The sequence below is a fragment of the Bacillus rossius genome, chromosome 1 (assembly GCF_032445375.1).
Source record: "Bacillus rossius redtenbacheri isolate Brsri chromosome 1, Brsri_v3, whole genome shotgun sequence".
NCBI classification, from domain to species: domain Eukaryota; kingdom Metazoa; phylum Arthropoda; class Insecta; order Phasmatodea; family Bacillidae; genus Bacillus; species Bacillus rossius.
Genome location: NC_086330.1, coordinates 88,549,737 through 88,570,842, shown reverse-complemented (window position 1 = coordinate 88,570,842; position 21,106 = coordinate 88,549,737). Strand labels below are relative to the sequence as shown.

The window sequence follows — 21,106 nt, the reverse complement described above, 5'->3', positions numbered from 1 at the left end:
AATATTTTTCAAGTTTAGTTTTGTAATATTTACTTTTTATTTCCGAAGGTACAACTACTGTTTGCAAAAATAATGAAAAAAAATTAAGTACTATTAAAGAGCATCTACAGGTTTAAAATTTGCCAAATGTAATACTATATGAATTCTGAGCAACATATTAAGTTATTGACAACATCTTTTATAGTTACGTAAAATTCAGTAACATTCTAAAGGTGGTTCAGAATATAATTCAAAATTCCAAAGACAGTTTAAGCATTTTTAAATACAAATGCGTAATTAATCACATAAAAAACATGTTAGACATTTTACCGTGCCACCTATTGGTCGAAACTTATGCTATAATGTGTAGTAAATAAATCAAAATTTCCGCAAAAATTGCTATAAGTGCACCCAGAAAAAACCTTAAACAATTCGAGAGTAAAATCAACAAACAAAAACCACTTAACTCAGAAATATTTTAAAAAATATTACAGATGAAAATAGACAACAGAGAGATTAATGATTAATGGACTAAATCTAGGCAAACAGCAGATGAATCACAAAAAAAAAGAAGGGGGGGGGGACAGGCTATTTTTAATTAAATAGTTTCCTTTAAATAAATTTTTAATAAATCTTAAACTAGCAAACTTAATGAATATTAAAGCAAAGGCAAATTAAAATTCTTTAACTACTCTAATGAATTATATTATTTCACTTAGGCTTGCAACATTAGCGAGAAAAAAGAAGAAGCTGGGGTTGACACAGAACCCTCTGCCTGCTGGTGATGGTCCTGCAACACCAACCTTGCCAGAGAGCCCAGGCGGTGAAAGTTCGGTCCCCACAGTGCCAGATGTAACCACCATGGCGTCTTCAGTGGCGGCGTGTACATCACGCAACACTGATGACAGTACACATACTCTGTCCGATGACTATCAAGGGTAAGCTTTACACTTACATATCTTGTTTGTGATATGACAGGTAAATTTAGAATTCATGTGATAATACTCATATGAATAAAAATTATTGTATGGGCTATGTTTCTTAAAAGGGAATAACTCTTCTAGGAATGATGACCTTCCTCCGCTGATAGTGGTTTACGAGCCTCCATTGCCACAGACAGATCCGGGACTCAGTATGTTAGAGGGTCGAATGATGGTTGACGTTCGTCACTTCATGGTGCAATGCCGTCTTCTGGAGAGACACAGGTAAAAATTGTTTTATGTAAAATTGAGTTATTTAGATTTTTTTCCACTACTGTTTACCGCCTTCTGAACGTTTAACCGGCTGGAAGGTTGAAAATTCTTCTACAAACTTATTGACTTCATTAGTTAGTAAGTAAATAGGATAGATATGTAACAATACCGATTTAAATTAATAAATGTTGAAAATAAAAGGAAAATATATTTGAGCCATATTGACGAGGAGAGATAAATAGCCAATGTAATCACAGCTAACGCATATATCGAGTGAACTGTGGTGGAGCTACTTACTAACGTAGTAAGCCTTTATTCGATAAGAGGTTAAACACTATAGTGGAAAAAAAATTGCACACCATATAAAATTTTCATCGGGGAAAGATGGACTTTTGCCCCAACAAACAAAAAAAATAATTACTATGCTAAAAAATTACAGGGTTCCATTTTTATCGTATAGTTTTACACTAAGCAATGCAAAGTTGAATTGCAGTACGAACAATATTATGTTTTTCTTTTAATTTCATACTTTTGGCAGCCGCGCAAAGGAACCCCCCTGCGCGCCGAGCGGACCAGCCGCCTACGGCCACTTCCTCCCGTAATTATTTAGTTATGTATATAACGATACAAAATAAGGGCCAATCTCTCGATGCTGTCGTTCAACAATGGATTTTTCACTACCCAAGCATTTATTGTATCACTAACCCCTAGCAGTTACACATTTTCGTTAGTTATACAAGTTCGTTAGAAACACAATTACAAGGCAGTGGCGATTCTTTTTTTTTTTTTTTTTTTTTTTTGCTTTTGGGGTCTGTAAAATTTTGTTTGTAAACAAATATTGGCCAGAAAGAATTATATATTTTTCAATTTAACTTCCGCTACATTATTTGCAACTATAAATGATCATAGAAACATAAGTTCCACGTGCGCGCACACACAACAAGTGAAATGAGGAGTTTTAGCAAATAAACATTGAGGTAATTTTCCAAAATACAATTTTAAAGACCTTTATACTGTGTTCTTACATTTGCAGTTAGATTTATTTAAATTCTTTGGCAAATGTTACAATTTAAAAACTTTGTTTAAGTATGTCCAGTTATTTTTTTAGGTAATTTTATTTGTTACAAGAAACCGAAGACCTTGCTGAAGTAAAATTATTATGTATAGAAATTGTGTTTAAATGGGTGTGTAATACTTAGATGAAATTGATACAGAATTATATGAAATAAAATTATATTGTTTTACCAGCCTTTGAGCTTTCTGGCTGACGTGAAATTGTTATAATTAAACTTAGGGCCTAAATTTAGAATTGCTCGAATATGCAAAAAGTAATTCACTCGCTCACACAATGGCCTATACAAATTCCAACCCACTGTCAAAAGGGCTGGAAACTTTAAATTTGGGTCGCAGCCTCAATGATGAAAGTGGGAAAAGTACCAATTTTTATTTTCTAATTACTAAAAAAATAAAATTAAAAAGTAGGCACGCACCTTTAAAATCGGTGTATACCTTCTTTCGGAAGAACGTTGTTGCAGAAATTTTTTAAGAAACATAGTAAAAGGAACAAGATAAATATATTTTTTAATAATTTAAAAACGTAATATTCTAATTGTGCATATTCTTGTTACTTATAAGAAGATAGCATCATAACATTTGCACGCTTGGCTTACGACAGTTGGACGTGCCAACGTGTCTGCCGATATGGCGATAGTACCTATCTGTTCTACGAGTAAGTACCTAACATTTTAATACCTCAACGTAAATATCCAATTTATTTTTTATTAATTTTTTATTATTAATTTTTTGGAGGTGAAGACGATGACGATCGAAATAGTGTTTTACTATACCATGATGTGTAAGAGGGCAAATGCGCGAATAAATGTGGCCATGGCCATATGGCTTCTTGCAGCACAGTGAAATGCAAATGAAAATTGTATCCTTTTCTTGAACAACATTTCAGACTTACATTAAAATAGCATAATTTTTAAGCATGTAAAATGTATATCTGTTCGAGCCATGTCACAATTATTTTTTTATTTAATTGTGACATGCACATCAACAGTTTGGGAAAACTGTAGTGGTGTGCATGTTATTATATTGATAAGTACAAAGATAAAGAAGCTTCTGTTCATATTCAAAAATTAGCGAACCTACTGGCATGTAAGTTTATCTCTTTCATTCTATTCTGTTCACATGTCACTCGACAGAGCTCAGGAGCTGCTAAGATTATTGTGTATGGTGAAACGAGGTAACACCCGTACTGATAACTTGACCACCTTACCTCAGTGCACTTCAACGTACATTTACGTATATATAGAATAATCTTTTATCACAAAGAGTCGGGCAGATCTTTCAGGATTCACTGCAAGCTATTTATGTTCGATTTTAACGACAGTAGTTTGGATGTATGCAATATTATGCTGTTAGAGCAGTTGTATGAAATTAATAAAATCACAACCTAACAGCTTGAGTACCAATGTATAGCAATAGTTATAGCTAAATTGCCGATGCTAGTAAAAAATTGTCTTGTTTATTGTGTGAAAGCCAAACGGGTAACAAATGTTTTAGGGAGATGTTACCAGAAATTATTATTATGTTGGTTTTACAGGTGTCCCATTTCATCTTCAGGAACATATTTTCTGGAAAGTGTCAACAGGTACGGTCTGCTGACAAATTTTAAATTTAAGTGCACTCACTGCAATCAAGAGCAGCAGTTCAAATCTGAGCCTGTGGAATGCCTTCCAGTGGGAAGAAAAAGAAAATGCAAAATCGATACCAACTTAGATATCAACGATAAGATTGTTTGGGGCGCAATTTCGGTTGGTCTAGGCTACGGACCATTGTATGAACTATTGTCACTAATTGATATGCATCCTATGAGCCCGGGTTGCTTTTCTTATCACGAGAACAGAATCGGAGAGCACTGGAAGGCAATGTTGCAGAAGGAAATGGAAGATGCTGCACTGGAAGAGTTCTCTATGGCGAAAGATGATGGACGCATCTGTATGGTTGGAAATGAGGAATATGCTTGGACCATAGGAATTTTGGATGGAGGTTGGAGCCAAAGATCCTATGGTCATAGGTATTCTGCTAAGTCTGGATGTGCTATAATAATTGGCTTCTACACTAAGAAATTGTTATTCCTTGGTGTGAGAAACAAATATTGTACCACATGCATTCGGAGCGAACGGATGGAAAAGGAACCCACGCCTCACCTGTGTTTCCGGAACTGGACTGATTCTTCCACTGCAATGGAGGCAGACATTATAGTGGAAGGTTTCCGGTTCTGTGAAGCCAAGTACAAACTTCAATTTAAGAAGTTTGTTGGTGATGGGGATTCAAGTGTGCATGCAGCCATAGTTGCAAATGTTTCGTACGGAAGAGATGTTGAAAAGATTGAATGTGCTAACCATGTCGTGAAGAATCTCAAAAAGAATCTTTATGCCATAGCCAAGGGCATCCATATGCGGCATCTCAGCCAGTCGAAAATCAAAGCCCTCTGTCGCTGTGCAAGAGGTTGTATCAGCAACTGTGGGGGTGATGCTATGCTACTTCAATCAACACTTCTAAATGTGCCCAACCATGTGTTTGGAGACCATAAGTTATGCAATTTAGATGTGTGTGAGAGAGCTGGTAAAACAGCAAATCCCGGCAGTTATGACGCATTGCCTCGTGAATTGATTGTGGGAATCAAACAAGCTTTTGACCGAGTGAGAGCAAAGTCACAAGCACTTGTAATGGATCTCACAACCAACCAAGCAGAAATGTACATGTCATTAGTTGCAAGGATGGCTGGCGGTAAGCAGATAAACCGTTCACAGCAGGGGTCTTACAGCCGTAGGGCTACTGCTGCTGGTTTGTCTTTCCAACTTCGCTACAAATGGCATGGACAAACTATGAAGGCGATCACAGGTCACAGCCCTGGAGTGACTGTGAAGCGATTAATGGCAAAAAGACAGAAACAGCAGGCGAACTGTAGGCGAAGGTTGGATATGAATCCGCATGTACCACGGAAATCGGAATCATTTAAACCACAGGGTGATAAGAGCTATGGTCCTCATGCAACTCAGCCTCCAGCTTCTGGTCTTGAACTAGAAATTCTGACTGAGTCTGTGATGAGAAGCATAGAGCTTACAGTGCAAGAAAGGAATGATCTGGAGGTGCAGACACGAGATCAAGGAAGCAGTCAGTTGTGGATGAAGGAGCGGAGAAAACGAGTCACTGCTTCCTTTTTCGGACGTGTCTGTAAAATGAGGGAAAATACTTCGTGTAAAGTGACAGTGGAAGCGATTGTGTACAGTCGTGTATTGGAGAATGCTGCCACAATACATGGTCTAGCAAACGAGCGCATAGCTGTCGCTTTATACGAAGAACAAACAGGCCATACTGTTAAACAATGTGGTCTCTTCGTTGACCTTCAGCATTGCTTTCTTGCAGCTTCTCCTGATGGTTTAGTTGATGAAGATGGTTTGGTGGAGGTGAAATGTCCATACTCTGCAAGGGAACTTAACCCTTTAGATGCAGCAATGCAGCTGAAAACGTTCTTTTGCAGAGTTGTCGACGGCGAGCTTTGCTTGAATCGCTCTCACAATTACTACTATCAAGTGCAAGGGCAATTACACATCACACGAAGAAAGTGGTGTGATTTTGTCGTTTGGACAACGAAAGGCATTTCAATAGAAAGAATTGTGAGAGATGATTGTTTCTGGCTTGAGAAAATGGAGTCAAAATTGTTGCGATTTTTTAACAACTGCTTGTTGCCAGAGCTTGCTGATCCATGTCGTCCCAGGGGACAACCGATTCGTGAGCCAGAATATATTATACAGGCACAAGAAAGTCGTTCAAAGAAACGCAAAATTTCAGATGTGTGAATTTTGAGAGACAGAAATTGTGTGGCTGACGAGAACTCTTTTTTTTAAATTTGATACAGTGATGCTTTATATCTGATAAAAAAATTCTAATTATTGTTTACTTCTCATGCTTGTACAAATTGAACAGTACTGTAAATGTATTTGATGACATAAGCAATAGTAAGTTATTAGCTGATATTGAATACAAACATTTTTTTTTCATGACTACAAAAAATAAGGTTCTCTGGTTGGCGAGTGATTATATTATACTAATGTCAAAAAGATGTTATCGGGAAAAAATAAATGAAGTTATTTTATACCACTGATTCACTACCCATAAAATCAAACTGTAACGTCTTTGCAACTAGTATCTCATACAAGAAATATATAACATATTCGTGCTTCATTTTGTATAAAAATAAAACACATATATAATATCGGGAGACAGCCTTGAAAATCGTGCATATCACCAACATGGCCAATCAGACTCACAGTCATGTTTACGATAGCAAGACAGCTAGCAAACCAGTTCAGTTTATATGCAGCTTAACTGAAAAATTTATTCAATATTTTCGGGGTGGTTTTACGCTCAAAATTAATACAAAACCAAATCAGCAATCCTTGTATTATCATTTATAATACTACAAAATATCTTCCATTTCCTTCGAATTGTATTGAGCACTAAAATATTGATTTACTTTTGGGCCAGATTTTATTCGACGATACTCTGTAGAGTTTAGCTTGTTTGCATTCTTTATTTATTAGGTTTAAATCATGGCCAAATTTATTGAAGCGTAACACAAATTATATATTTGTGTGTGCCTGGTTAGGAATTTGTATGATGTACTTACTAGAAAAACTATGTCATATCAGTGTAATAGTTGTACCCTTACAAGCGTTGAATATTTATGAAACATTTTATTTCTTTTGTTTTTAAAGCCGCAGACTTGTATTTTATTTATTGCATTTAGACAACAACATGCGTCCGTGTTTTCTACATTGCACGCTCTGTAATATTTTGAATGTTATAGTAATTTTTGCTTTTTAAAATCTGTGATTTATGTGCAGTAGAATGATTTGTAATTTATGATTATTTCTTTTCATATTTTTAATGAGCCATTTGCTAATATTATATACACTTCTCCATTTATTATAATAAACACATATTCCATTATTGGAATTATTTCAGAATGGGAATCACAAGACTACAAAAACTATTCTCCTGCATAAGAAAGGTGATAATACCAGTAAAGAAAATTATCGTCCGAGAGCAATTACGTCTTATATTTAGGGACACCTGTATTTCGCTAATACATTTCGTGTCAAGGTATTTAACAAAACACTGTAGATTTTTCTTGTAATTATTGGCTGTGGTCGGTGAAGGCTGTTTTCCCGCACTTGACGGGGCCAATGAGGACGTAGTTACCGTACTGCTGCACGCCCGCAATTCGCCAAACCTCTAAGAAAAAAAAGCTACAGTTATGTGTGAAATAGCCTGACACGAGATGTATTCACGAAATACAGGTGTCCTTAATTATATCGAAAAATATTTGAACATTGTATGATAATTTTAAGTATGAAAAGTACAAAATACTTTCAAATTTAATACATGGTTTTACATCAACTCTAAGCACTAAAACCCATACTGCTTTTTATCTACAAAATAAATCTATACACGGCAACTGATTATGAATCAGTTGAGTTTTTTTTATAAAGCATCTAAGGCCTTGATTGTATAAATATATTGTTGGATAAATTAACTAAACTAGGAATACTATAAAATGCACAAAAATAGAAGAGTTTGATCTCAATGACATAAAGCATAATTTATATATTTAGCACAGCCTGTATAATTGCTTCCCCATTGTCAAGACTAAAATTAAAAAAACTGCGAAAGAAGCAGTATAAAATATCTATCTCATTATCTTTGCGGGTGACTCAAATATCATACAAACAAAACGAAACGCAAGAAAGCATATTTTAAAGACTGTAAATAACTTAGATTTTAAATAAAAGGATAATAATCAGTCTGTAAAATTTAGTTTCAACGATGAGTTGTAAACAGAACATCAAACATATATCATAGGTGTTACTGCGAACAGAGAACTCTCACAAACAATACAATTCCTTTCTGCGCAACCTGCAAGCTCCGGTACCTTCTGTAAAAAAAAATATATAAATGTAAAACTTTTCCGGAAGTCGTACCATGGTAATGACTAAAATATGTAGCCTTACTTCTAAATCTAATTATCTAGAGAACAAATTGTATTACATTATTTTCATGATTTAAACGGTAGCAAAATTAACACCTACATACGAACAGAAGTTTGCTCTTTTATTCATTTTTTTAGTTACGTGATAATTTTTTTGAGTTATAAAGAAATCCAACTTAAACAGTAAAAAAGAAAGGCTTTTAATGAAAAAACCTACTCAGTCATTATAGATAACTGTTCAAACCATTTAAGATTCATCCTGTTACATAAATTTTTATATTCATATACATCTAATGTATACACATATCAGAAAAAAGGCAATAAATTCATATTAACTTCATTATCAAACTATAATAAAACACAAAATACACTTGCAGAGAACCACCAAATATATTGCGTAAGTGTTTCTGCAATGAGTTAAACTTTAAAATTGACTTTATTATTTCAAAAAAATAATTTAAAACTCCAAGCAAATGTAAGAACACGTCTTCTAGATATAATGTAAGATTATAATGCCGTGTCCGAATTCGCCTGAAGAATATACTTGTAGATACTTTGGAAGTGACTTTGCAAGACTGTCAGAAATGGACGTGAAGTATGTATGCTATGCAATACGCAAGTAAATGAGTCTGTGTAATTCTCGCGTACTTGAAGTTGAAAATACTTCTTCATTTGAAATATTTTTGGTCATATTTTATATATCATTTAAATAATTTAAGAGGACGTAAAATAAATATAATTTATTTTGTATTTTACTGGTATCTATAAATAAATTGACAAAATTAATTTATGTATATGGATGTTTAAAACGAAGTTTCAACAAACACATGTACATATTTAGCCTACAGATCGTTACTACAAAACAAAAGTACAATAATAATGTATGTTGCCGTAAATTCACGTGACAGCGATGAAGTGTTAAAAAAAAAAGGACTAATTTCACATGCGTTTAAAAATAAAATCTAAACATCCTTTTAGGCTGGCTAAACATTGAACTTATCCGGATTCGTTAAAGGCAAGTGAAGTACGTAAGGTTGCAAACATGTAACTGCATTACTTTCTGATTAATTTTAATAAAATTATGCATATATCCAAAAAAATGTTCAGTTAAAATTAGTATTGTATTGTATTGTATTTTATTTTATTGTATTGGTGTTTGTATCTGGGTATATTTTTATTGTGTGTTTAAGATTTATTGACTTTTGTGCCTCATGTACTTTTGGTGAAAAATGAAAATGTAATTATGTATTATTATCAGGGCCCAAAGCAAAACTATTTGTTCGTTGGCCGAAAATGAAATGTAGATATAGGTACTTGTATATCTAAGAAAAATATTTGTATTTTGTATGAATGTAAGTATTTTATTATGTAAATTTTTATTACTTACAAATATTTCGTACTCATAATATCTAGTTTCCATTTGTCTTAAGACATAATAAAATGATATACTAAGCAAAAAATGTTTATTGGTTCACAATTTTTCATTGTTACAATATTTTAAAATGACAAATTTGCTATTCAGCAATATCAACTTCTAAAACGTGAGTAAAAATTATCATTAAATTATATCAATGGAATATTTATTGCATTAGTATTCCTTGCTCCTAATCACTTACTCTGGTTGATTACCTTCCTTATAACCTCAGTGATCTCGTAATTTATGTACACCTTTTTCCCACTAAGACGATTCAGGTGCAGATTCTGGAGCAGTGTTTTTTTTTTTTATGTACGGATGTGCCAATAAATCCATCAGTTTTGTGGTGGTGTTGGGGGGGGGGGGGGGGATAATACTACTCTTAAAATATCACTTTATCTGTATGCACGATAAAATATCCTTGGTTAGCTCCCTCCGAAATATTCTTATACAACCTATGACGTGTAGCCTACTCCTTAGATATTTTAAAACACGTTTGATTGCGTAGAGAAGGCGATTCTTCGAGTATGTGGCCCTTTCATAATTAAATTATTATTATTATTATTATTAGTTACAACTGATGTTTATTTCGAGCCTCTTTGACATCCAGTTCATACATAAAAAACGAACTACCAGTGATGCTTGACGTCACCAGTAGGGATAGCGTGAAGGAGCTCCTCATTTCGCCAGACGCGACTGGCATACACAAGTATTTATATTGCAATAATAAATTACTAAATGATAGTTTAATTTTCGAAAATATGATTATATTTTTTACAAGAAGTACGAATGCCAGGACATTTACTAATAACGTTTTTAAACATCACATATAAAAAAAAAGTGTAATCAAAAGCCACAGGTCAGCTAAAAAAGCAAACAAAAACTTTTTTCTAGCTCTAGCCTCATGTATACATACATAAAAACATAATACATTTAAAACACTAAAATTAATTCAATAACCTGCAATATTTTGAAGACAGATATTCAGCTACAAAAAATTATCCGATAGTATAAAAAGTTCGCCTGTATATATATATATATATATATATATATATATATATATATATATATATATATATATATAGTTGCACAGAAAAATACAGTTCTAATCAGATATCAATATAGCAAATAATACCGTTTTGCAACATAAAGTCATGCTATTAGATGGTCAACGTTCAACTGTTTGTATAATACACATACGCACACACCTGTGACAAAATGTGGAAAAAAAAAATAATTTTGTAGAAGCGCAAAACCTTTGTAGTACTCAGTTAAAAATTATTATTTTTTTTACAGGGGCAGGAAAACTACATTACTGGCCAGTTTATTTGAATGTAGTGGTTAGCTGTGAACGAGCGTTCTTGCAAAAGAGACCAAATCTGACAGTTTTGGCCACATAATCACCGCAGTAAAACATACAATTTGTATATCGTATATGTGTAGTGCACCAAATTAATATTTATTATAATTACCTTGGGTTGCACTCGGTTACGTACAGGTTTCTAACTGAAATGTACCAAAAATAGTAATATTTATTCCCTTGCGCTTTGTTGAGGATCGAGTAGTCTTGAGTGGGTGTGGTGGAAAGGGACAGAATGGCAAAGGGATTGGAAATCTAAATGCTCGCCGAGGCAGAGTACACTCTTCCCCCACCCCCCTCTTCCAGACCTGTCGTAAACATGACACCCCGCTGGGAGATAAGAATTCTGAGAACAGCGTCCTCTTTCCCCCCCCCCCCCCCCCCCCCTCAATCCTTTTTCAGCGCGTCGCTACATCGTTCAGCCGTACTACTAGTGCGCTCTGTTGAGGACAAAGATAACTACGCGTGTCTTTGCCAACTCGCGAGAAACTCAGGATCTTAGCCTTAAGTCGGTTTACCGACGATAATTTTACGTGATAACGTCATAAGAAAACATTGATGAAAAATTGCATACTTTTTAATTTTCAAATATTATTTACAGGTTTTACAAATTTAATTTAAATAATTTGTTTGAATATAATCACGAACAATTAGCTATAGAAATAAACTGAAATCAAATCAATGTCAATAAATTTTTAATTTGAAATGACGAAATTGGACAAATAAATAAAAATTTTTAAATTGCTGCTTTTAAAAAGCCCGGCCTTAACCTGTTTGATATTCTAGAAGATTTTCTCGCACGGTGATTGGCCGGTTCTTGCACGCTCGGCTCAGGCGGAATGTGACGATGAGTCATGCTTTTTCGTACGTGCAGCCGACGTTCATCGATTTATAAGACTTTATCACGTTAAAAAGTTATTGTAAGTTAAAGAAAATCAGGATCTTTAGTCGAACCGTAAAACCACTCGGTTTATTTAAAGGCAATTGTTTAATATAATATTGAGTAATAAACATGTAATTCTAGCTTACTTTTTTTCTGGTACAAATTTAGTGCGAGAGTGAACATGCTGGAGCCTACCAGCAGTCTGAGTAGGACTGTGACCCGGGGTTTACGTGGCATCATGCTGGTAACTATTGGTCATAATCAAGAACCTTTTTTTTAAATCATCGTTTAGACTGCAGGGCTTAACTTGGCTGCTTTAACTCCTGGGTAGAAACTTTTTATTTAAAAACAGCACAATCACCTGCCAGATCATCACAGTAAAGTCTTTATTTATTAACATGGATTCATGGCTCTTGATGTCTGAGCCCAAACATTTATTATATTTTGGTCTTACGGGACTATCCGACAAAGAGACTACATCTAAGGATAATGTGTGTTGATAACAGTTGATTATCGATTCTACTTACACAGGCCATCATGCGCCAACACCATCCCAGTAGGGCATGTGCGACCACTAGGTGCAGGAACACACCCAGTGCGACACCGCGCAACGACTATCGACTATCACTGTCCGATAGTCGGCCCAGAGTTTTTACATGTTTTCAGGGCACTTTAGACACTAATTTAATATTTTGAAACATATCATATGCCTAAAAAATTACAAAGAATGTGACGCCGTCCCCGCTACCTCTGATTCTTTAGACGTGATTTTGTTAGGTTCGTGTTCTCAGGGAAGGTTCGGCCTTGTGGCTAGAGGTAGGGGTCAACGCAGTAGGGCCCCCCGAGCTGTTGAGGCCACTCGGGACGCCTGAATAATAACACAAAACTTCTTCAGATAGTTGGTGAATTTAATACAGCACAGCCCAATACATGGTGCTGCCCGTTCTGGCCGTAACGGTTTGCCCGACGCGACTAGTCACACGCGCAGCTCACTTCCTCAGTGGCGGCTCACGATTCTTATGCGCGTGAGGGGCAGACTCGTATACGTGACGCGAAAGTTACAAAAGACACTGACATGGCACACGATATTTTGAAGCACAATACACTACACTAATACCTAGCTCTGGATAAACTGGGCTAGCAACACGTAGGCCCGTGTCCCCGGCGACTCTACGTGGTGACTAGGTGTGTCCCAGGGACTGAATCGTTATTAAGTTTGGTGGCGCACTGCCGTACGACGGTGATACATAAGCCCTGACATGACGAATTACACTTAGGCGAACAACTATTCCACTAACACATTACACTTGATAAACTGGGCTAGCAACACGTAGGCCCGTGTCTCCGGCGACTCTACGTGGTGTCTAGGTGTGTCCCAGGGACTGAATCGTTATTAAGTTGGATGGCACGTGTCGCCTGCTGGCTGCCCCGTGCGGGCCAAAACTAAGTAGCCTGTAGGCTAGGTTGGGCGTAAAGCGCCGACGTAAAAACACATACTCTCCCCACAGTACTTACGTATGACGTAAAACACTCATCTCGGAGCGCTGATTGAATTAAGTTAAGTACCTCATGGTAAATTTAGGCCGACCGCGGAACTGTACAAAAGGTTGAAAAGAAATTACACTATGGAAAACTACATGTCGGTGAATGCAAAGGTTGAAGGTTCCGCGTTGCGCGCAGGCTGCCGGCCTGGTTGAGCTCTCGAAGGACACTGGCGGTGTCGCCGCGCGCGACCCCCCTCCCCCGCCAGCCCTCCCGCGGAAACGTGTGAATTTCGCGGGAAACTGAACCGGCCAGGTTCGGGACAAATCGCACAGTGAAACATGATTTAGCAAAGACTTAATTATTAATTACTGAAAAACAATGTTCAATAAAATCCTGTGGAAAAACATAATTATAACAATTTGTTGTAGTGCGGCGGAAGGATATGCCACACCCGGCCGGATCCTTGCGCCGGTGTAGCACTCGTTGTATGGCGTTCGCCTCGTCGCACGAACTGCACTTTGCTGCGCGCACGGGCGCGTTCGGTGCACACGCTTTTGCGAGACGTTGATGAGGCATAGCGGTCTATGCGACAGAGGAGCATTGGCGGTCGGCGTCAAATGCCCCCCCTTCTCTGAGACCGCTATGTGCATCAACGCCTCGCTTCACACGCTGAGCACTTCACTGACGTTCGCCGCACTGCGAGCCCTACACTACGCGGCGGAGTGGTGGTGTGTTGTGATGTAAACATTCTGCCCTGAATACCTCTCCCACTCAATGAATGATAAGGGGTTACGCCCTGACCCGTGTCCTTTCCCCCCCTGGGACTGGGCAGCGACGTGCGCCTCTTCTAGCTCAATATGGTGACAAGTGGGTGGGGGGGTCAGTGTGGTCGGGGTGTGGCAGGGTGGTGGAATGGATGACGTGGGCGGGGGGAATGATAGGGGTCCGGCCACGAGTGTTGGCACACCTGGATCGCCCCTTACGGGCCGCGCCCGGGTGGAGTAGCTCGACGGGGACCTGGACCACTCGTAATCCGCCAGGTAGGCCGGGGGTCGGCGGGCCCTCTGTGGTCGTGTGGTGGGGACTGTGCTGGTAGGGGTCTCCACTGTGCAGAGTGTGGTAGGTCCCCTCGTGTCCGGTTGGGTGGTCGGGCAGCTCGCCTCCACGGCGGGGACAGGAGCGAACTCTACCGGCTCGCTGTCGTCCGCGCAGCACGTCCTGACCGGGGCCCGACGTCTGCGGGTGGGGCGCCTATCCCTACTGTCCGGCTCCTCCTCCCCCTCCTCGGGCTCGTCCACGGATACCCGGAACGTGGCGTCCGCCAGGCTGAGGTCCAGCGGCCACAGTGGCTCGTCGTCCTCCTCCTCACAGACCTCCTCCCCCTCCTCGTCAGGAAACCAGACCAACGGATTCCCCACCTCCTCGGGGACGTGCGGAACTGTGGCCAGCGGCACCGGGGACCTGCTCGGGGTGTCCCGGAGGTCGGGTTGGTTGCACTCATGTGCCTGATCAGGGCTACCCACGTCTGTGTCGCCCGTGTGCATGTCCCCCCGGGTGGTGGGTTCAGGTGCTGCTCCTTCCCGCGGCGTATCTGTGGCTTCCTGGAGTGTGGGGGATGGTGAAGAGGGGGTCGTTGGGCCAACTCTGACCCCGTGCGCGACTACGCGCAGGTCGTCCCGGTGCACTTTAGCGGGCAGCCCCCTTGGCGTCCGGACCGCATAGGATGAGGGGCCCGTCCTCCACAGGACCTCCCGCGGCTCCGACCATCGGGGCGCCAACCCCGCACAAAAGTTACGCGCCCCGGACGACAAGTGGTGCTGCCTGACATATACCAGCTGACCTGGCTGGATGGGGGGTGGGGGGTGACTAGTCATGGGCGTGTGGGCCGCCAGGAATTGGGCCTGCCGTTGTCTGGCGTGCTCCCTCCCCTCCTCATGATTGGGGCGCGCCACCGTGCCCATGGCAACATCGGCCACCCTGCTTTCCCCGGGCAAAGCCAAGTTCTTCCCGTACAGAAGCTCGGCAGGGGAATGACCGGTGACAGCGTTGGTGCGGCGCCGGAGGCAATACAACAGCTTCGGCAGGTGGACGTCCCATTTGGAGTGGTCGTCCCCTAACCTCAGCCGCAGCTGCGCCTTGACCTCCTGGTTCCGCCTCTCAGTGGGGTTGGCCTGGGGATGGTAAATGGGGGTGGTGTGGTGGTCGAGACCCCAACGGCGACAGTCAGCTCTCCAGCGCCTCCCGCTGAACTGACAGCCGTTGTCCGTCAACAGCACGCGCGCGAAACCATACCGCGGGAATATCTCGTGGTCCAGCAGGGCGGCTATGGTTCCGGCGCGCACGTTGGACACCGGGAACGCCTCGACCCACCGGGTGAAAATGTCTGTGATGACGACCAAGAACCTCCTTCCCCGGGTGGTCCGCGGGTAGGGCCCCATTATGTCCAGGGCCAGGGTGTGAAACGGGTCGCGGGGCCGTCGGGGGCGCTGCTGCTCCACCCTGTCAGACCGCCTCGTCTTCCTCTGCTGGCACTGCTGGCAGCGCCGCACTAGGTCCCGTACGTCCCGCGTCACCCCCGGCCAATGGAAGGTCTTACGGATGTCTAACTGGGTTTGGTGCGCACCTGGGTGTCCCGCCAGCTCGTGCGTGTGGTGGAAGCCCATGACCTGCTCGCGGGCACCGAGCGGCACATGAAGGCCCCAGGCGTCCATGTCCCCTGGTACCCGGGTCTCCAACACCCCGTCCACGCACCTGTGGTAGGGGTGAACCTGCTCCCCACATGACCGCACCTCGGCCTGTGTGGGGTCGTCTGTCCGCTGGGCCTGTTTCACGAATTCCACTAATCCGCTCAGGGTCTCCACAGGCAAGACGGCGGGATGATCGGGGGCCCTTGGGATGTGGAATAAAGTTGCGGGCGCCTCCCCTGGAGTGACCGGCGGCGCGACTCCCCCTGGCGGCAACAGCCCCTCCCAGTCCTGGTCATCCTGAAACGTGTTGTGTGGGTCGGGATGGCGCGACAACTCGTCGGCGAACTGGTTGTCCCGTCCAGGGACGTGCTCGACCGCGAAGTCGAAGTTCTGGAGCATCAACGCCCACCTCGTGAACTTCGACTTGCGGCTCTGGGCGGAGTCCAGCCAGCGGAGACACTGGCTGTCTGTCCGCAGCGTGAACCGGCGGCCCTCCAGGTGGTGGCGGTAGCGGCGCATAGCCCAAACGACGGCCATGCACTCCTGCTCGTTCACATGGTACCGCCGTTCAGGCTGGCCGAACTTGGCGCTGGCGTACTCCACCACCCGGCGCACGCCTTTGTCCCCCACCTGGTATAGGACGGCCCCCATCCCCTCCGTCTGTCTGAAGGAACAGGGGAAGGTCAGGCTGCAGACGGGCGAGCTGGTGGCACTCGCGGAACTGCCGTTTCACCGCATCCAGGGCGGCGTCCGCTTCGCTGGTCCACTGAAACCGGAGCTTGGGTGACAGCAAGTCCGTCATCGGGGCGGTGACGCTGGCAAAATGCGGAATGAACGAGCGCAGCCAGTTGAGAAGGCCCATCAACTTCTGCAGCTGCTTGCGGGTTCGAGAGGCGGGTTTGGACTCAATAAGGTTCAGGTGCTTTGGCAGAGGGCGGCAACCCTCCGCGTCCACCATGTGCCCTAGGTACTCCAGTTCAGCCGCGCCCACGTGGCATTTCTGGGGGGCACACGTGAGGCCGTGTCTGGCCAGCCGCTCAAGGACCAGGCCGAGGTGCCGGGCGTGGTCCTCCCACGACCGTGACCAGATGATGACGTCATCCAGGTACGCGGCGGCGAACTCGCCCGCGTACCCGTCTAACACACGCACCATCATGGCCTGGAAGGTCGCGGGGGCGTCCATCAGCCCGAACGGCATGGCACAGAACTGGAAACGCCGGCCGTCAGGGGCAGTGAACGCGGTCTTCGGGCGGTCCTCTGGACGTACCAGCACCTGCCAGTACCCGGACTTGATGTCCAGGGACGTGAAGATGCGGGCGTCGCCCAGCCCCGCCAAAGCGTCTGTTATGTTGATGAGCGGTGGTGGGGCGGGTATGGTTACTGAATTGACTGGTTTGAAATTCACACAAAAATGCATGGAGCCATCTTTCTTGTTCGCCATGACAATCTGGCAGTTGTATGGCGACTCACTGGGTTCGATGACTCCATCGCGTAACATTTCCGTGATCTGGGTCTGGATGACGTGCCTTTCAGTGGGTCCGAACCCGTATGGTTTTACGAACTGGGGTTGGTGAGGTCGGGTGGGGATGGTGTGTTCCGTGGTTGTGGTACGGTGGAGCATATCTGTGGCCGCAAACACCTGTGGCTGTTGAGACAAGACATTGTTTATGAGCTCTACATGGGCAGCGGGCACACCGTTCCTCAAGTCCGCGAGCGTGATGGGTGTCCCCTGCTCGGCGGGTGGCCGATAGCCCAGGCTGTAAACTGTGCGCCGCTCGTGGTGGCCAACGTGCAACCTCCCCTCCCTGACTTCCACAGTGGCGTCCTCCTGCGCCAGCCAAGGCAGACCTAGGATCAGCGTCTCCCGTAGTCCCTCTACTACTAGTGCTGTTGTGTGACTAACATGGTCCCTGATGGAGAGGGTGATGTTCGAGCGGCCGACAATACGCGCTGTCGCCCCCTGCGTCGCTAACTGTACCTCCTCCGCCCCTGAGTCAATGTCCCGTACGCTCGAGCATTGAGCCGACACATACGTGTGGCTGGCGGCCGTGTCGACAAGAGCATGCACCGGCTGTCCATCCATCCTGACGGGAATCCGGAGTAAATGCCCCGCCCCAGGTCCCAACTGCCCTAATTGGAACAACTCACCACACTGCTCCCGGGGCGCTGCCGCTGCCGTCAGGCGGTCCGCAGGTGCTGCCGGTGTCGCCGGGGTCACCTGGTGTCCGGTACTGCTCGCCGACGACCCGGTGCAGGCCGCTGACGAGTCGGGTGCGCCGCGCCCGTCCGTCCTGACGGGGCGTGCCGGTGTGTCAGCGGACACCGCAGGTGCTGCCGGTGTCGCCGGGGCCACCTGGTGTCCGGTGCGGCTCGCCGACGACCCGGTGCAGGCCGCTGACGAGTCGGGTGCGCCGCGCCCGTCCGTCCTGACGGGGCGTGCCGGTGTGTCAGCGGACACCGCAGGTGCTGCCGGTGTCGCCGGGGCCACCTGGTGTCCGGTGCGGCTCGCCGACGACCTGGTGCAGGCCGCTGACGAGTCGGGTGCGCCGCGCCCGTCCGTCCTGACGGGGCGTGCCGGTGTGACAGCGGACACCGCAGGTGCTGCCGGTGTCGCCGGGGCCACCTGGTGTCCGGTGCGGCTCGCCGACGACCCGGTGCAGGCCGCTGACGAGTCGGGTGCGCCGCGCCCGTCCGTCCTGACGGGGCGTGCCGGTGATTCCGCGGACACCGCAGGTGCTGCCGGTGTCGCCGGGGCCACCTGGTGTCCGGTGCGGCTCGCCGACGACCCGGTGCAGGCCGCTGACGAGTCGGGTGCACCGCGCCCGTCCGTCCTGACGGGGCGTGCCGGTGTGTCAGCGGACACCGCAGGTGCTGCCGGTGTCGCCGGGGCCACCTGGTGTCCGGTGCGGCTCGCCGACGACCCGGTGCAGGCCGCTGACGAGTCGGGTGCGCCGCGCCCGTCCGTCCTGACGGGGCGTGCCGGTGTGTCAGCGGACACCGCAGGTGCTGCCGGTGTCGCCGGGGCCACCTGGTGTCCGGTGCGGCTCGCCGACGACCCGGTGCAGGCCGCTGACGAGTCGGGTGCACCTCGCCCGTCCGTCCTGACGGGGCGTGCCGGTGTGTCAGCGGACACCGCAGGTGCTGCCGGTGTCGCCGGGGCCACCTGGTGTCCGGTGCGGCTCGCCGACGACCCGATGCAGGCCGCTGACGAGTCGGGTGCGCCGCGCCCGTCCGTCCTGACGGGGCGTGCCGGGGTGACAGTGGAGGCCGGGCTAGGGTTCCAGGGACAGTGGCCAGCCATGGCACTACCCCCTAGCGGGCGTTTCCCGACGTGGGGCCGCCCGCCCCACGGGCTTGCCAGACAGCTGCCCGCGTGGGACAGACGTCGTGCCAGTGGTACCGCTCCTCACGGCAGTACTTGCAGCGCGGAGCCCCCTGGTTTGGTGCCCCGGTGTTCTCCCTGGGTGCGGCACGTTGGGACGGCTGCTCCCCCTGTTGCCTCGGCACTGGCTCCACGTACGGTACCAGAGCCCTGGAGACCTCGGGGGCCGCCAACATCGGTGGCGACGCTCCTGGCCGTCGGGTGGGCGGCTCGCGGCTGCGACGGACAACTTGCACGTCGCGCTCCATCTCGTTCGCCACCCGCACGAACGTCTCCAGTCCCTTGTCGGTGGCGGCCCTAAGGAATGGCCGCAGTTCGGGCAGCATCAGCTGGACGACTACCCCTAGCATGCTGCTGTCGTCCTCCCCTTCCGCCAGCCGTCGGTGGAGCCGCGCCTTAGACCTGATGAAGGCCTCCGCGCTCTCCCCCGCCTCCTGAGTCCGGCAGAACAGTGACTGTTGACACCGGGCCCGGGCACGGGCGTCGTTGAAACGCTCCTCCAGTCCGTTGGCGAAGTCACCCCACTCCATGCCGTATTCTCCGGCTGTGGTCCACCAGTCAAGGGCACACCCCCTCAGCTGATCGCACGCCTTCTCCGTCCACTCATCTGTAGGCACCGCGTATCGTGCCAGCCTGTCTCGGCATGTCCGCAGGAACTTTGCGGGGTCCTCGTGCTCCTGCCCTCCGAACTCCGGCAGCTTGAGGGTGCCGCCGGGGCGCGGTGCCTCAGGGGCCGCCGGCGTCGCTGACGGTCTGTCCAGCGTGAGCTCGCACGCGCGGCACATGAATAGCCCATTCCGGAAGTTAAGGAACTCCCGGGCCTCGGTGCACGAGCGGTGCCTCATGGTGCCGCACTGGTGGCAGAACGCCACCTCATCGGGCCGCCGATGACATCCCCTCGCGCCGCACTGAATTGTAGACGTCGGCCCTGATTTTCTGTCGTCAAAGTCTGTTTTGTGCTTCCTATCTGTGTCGCAGGTACAGGTGGCGAAAACCCCTGCCGCGGCATGATTTATTGGCAACACTGGCAGAAGGCATGCGTGGCATACCCCTTCCATGTCTATCTTTACCGCTCCGTCACGGCTCATGTTCGTGCTCCTGTTCGGCGCGTAGCAGCTGCGCAGCTGCGCCACCTGATCCGTGTGCGAGGCGCGCGGACTTCCGCTCCCACAGCCGTTATCTCGCCTGGCGCGTAACTTGATGCGCGTCTGGCGTGTAACTTGACGCGCGCCTATCGCCAGGTGCCCGCTCCTTTGGCTGTCTGCGCGTCGCGTCCGTTTCCGCGCGATTCCCGACTTCCTACGCGAGCCCTTACTGGTACACTAATTTGAAGTATAAAATTTGAAAAATTTGAGAAAAAATTTGAAAAATTTGAAACAAAATTTGGAAATTAATTTTTAGAAAATGAAAGCCACACTAGTCGGGCGCCAATTTGACGCCGTCCCCGCTACCTCTGATTCTTTAGACGTGATTTTGTTAGGTTCGTGTTCTCAGGGAAGGTTCGGCCTTGTGGCTAGAGGTAGGGGTCAACGCAGTAGGGCCCCCCGAGCTGTTGAGGCCACTCGGGACGCCTGAATAATAACACAAAACTTCTTCAGATAGTTGGTGAATTTAATACAGCACAGCCCAATACATGGTGCTGCCCGTTCTGGCCGTAACG

General features: G+C 46.0%; 1 protein-coding gene across 1 annotated transcript in view; it reads left to right on the top strand.

Annotated features, from left to right (window-relative positions):
* The first annotated feature begins 233 nt into the window (after positions 1-233).
* LOC134531740 (uncharacterized) overlaps positions 234-21,106 on the top strand; it is a 50,408-nt gene continuing 29,535 nt past the window's right edge. Inside the window, exons 1-3 of the mRNA XM_063367649.1 lie at positions 234-917; positions 1,044-1,184; positions 3,781-4,337. Coding sequence (XP_063223719.1) covers positions 676-917; positions 1,044-1,184; positions 3,781-4,337 — 940 coding nt within the window. The 5' untranslated portion in view covers positions 234-675. The remainder of the gene's footprint in view (positions 918-1,043; positions 1,185-3,780; positions 4,338-21,106) is intronic.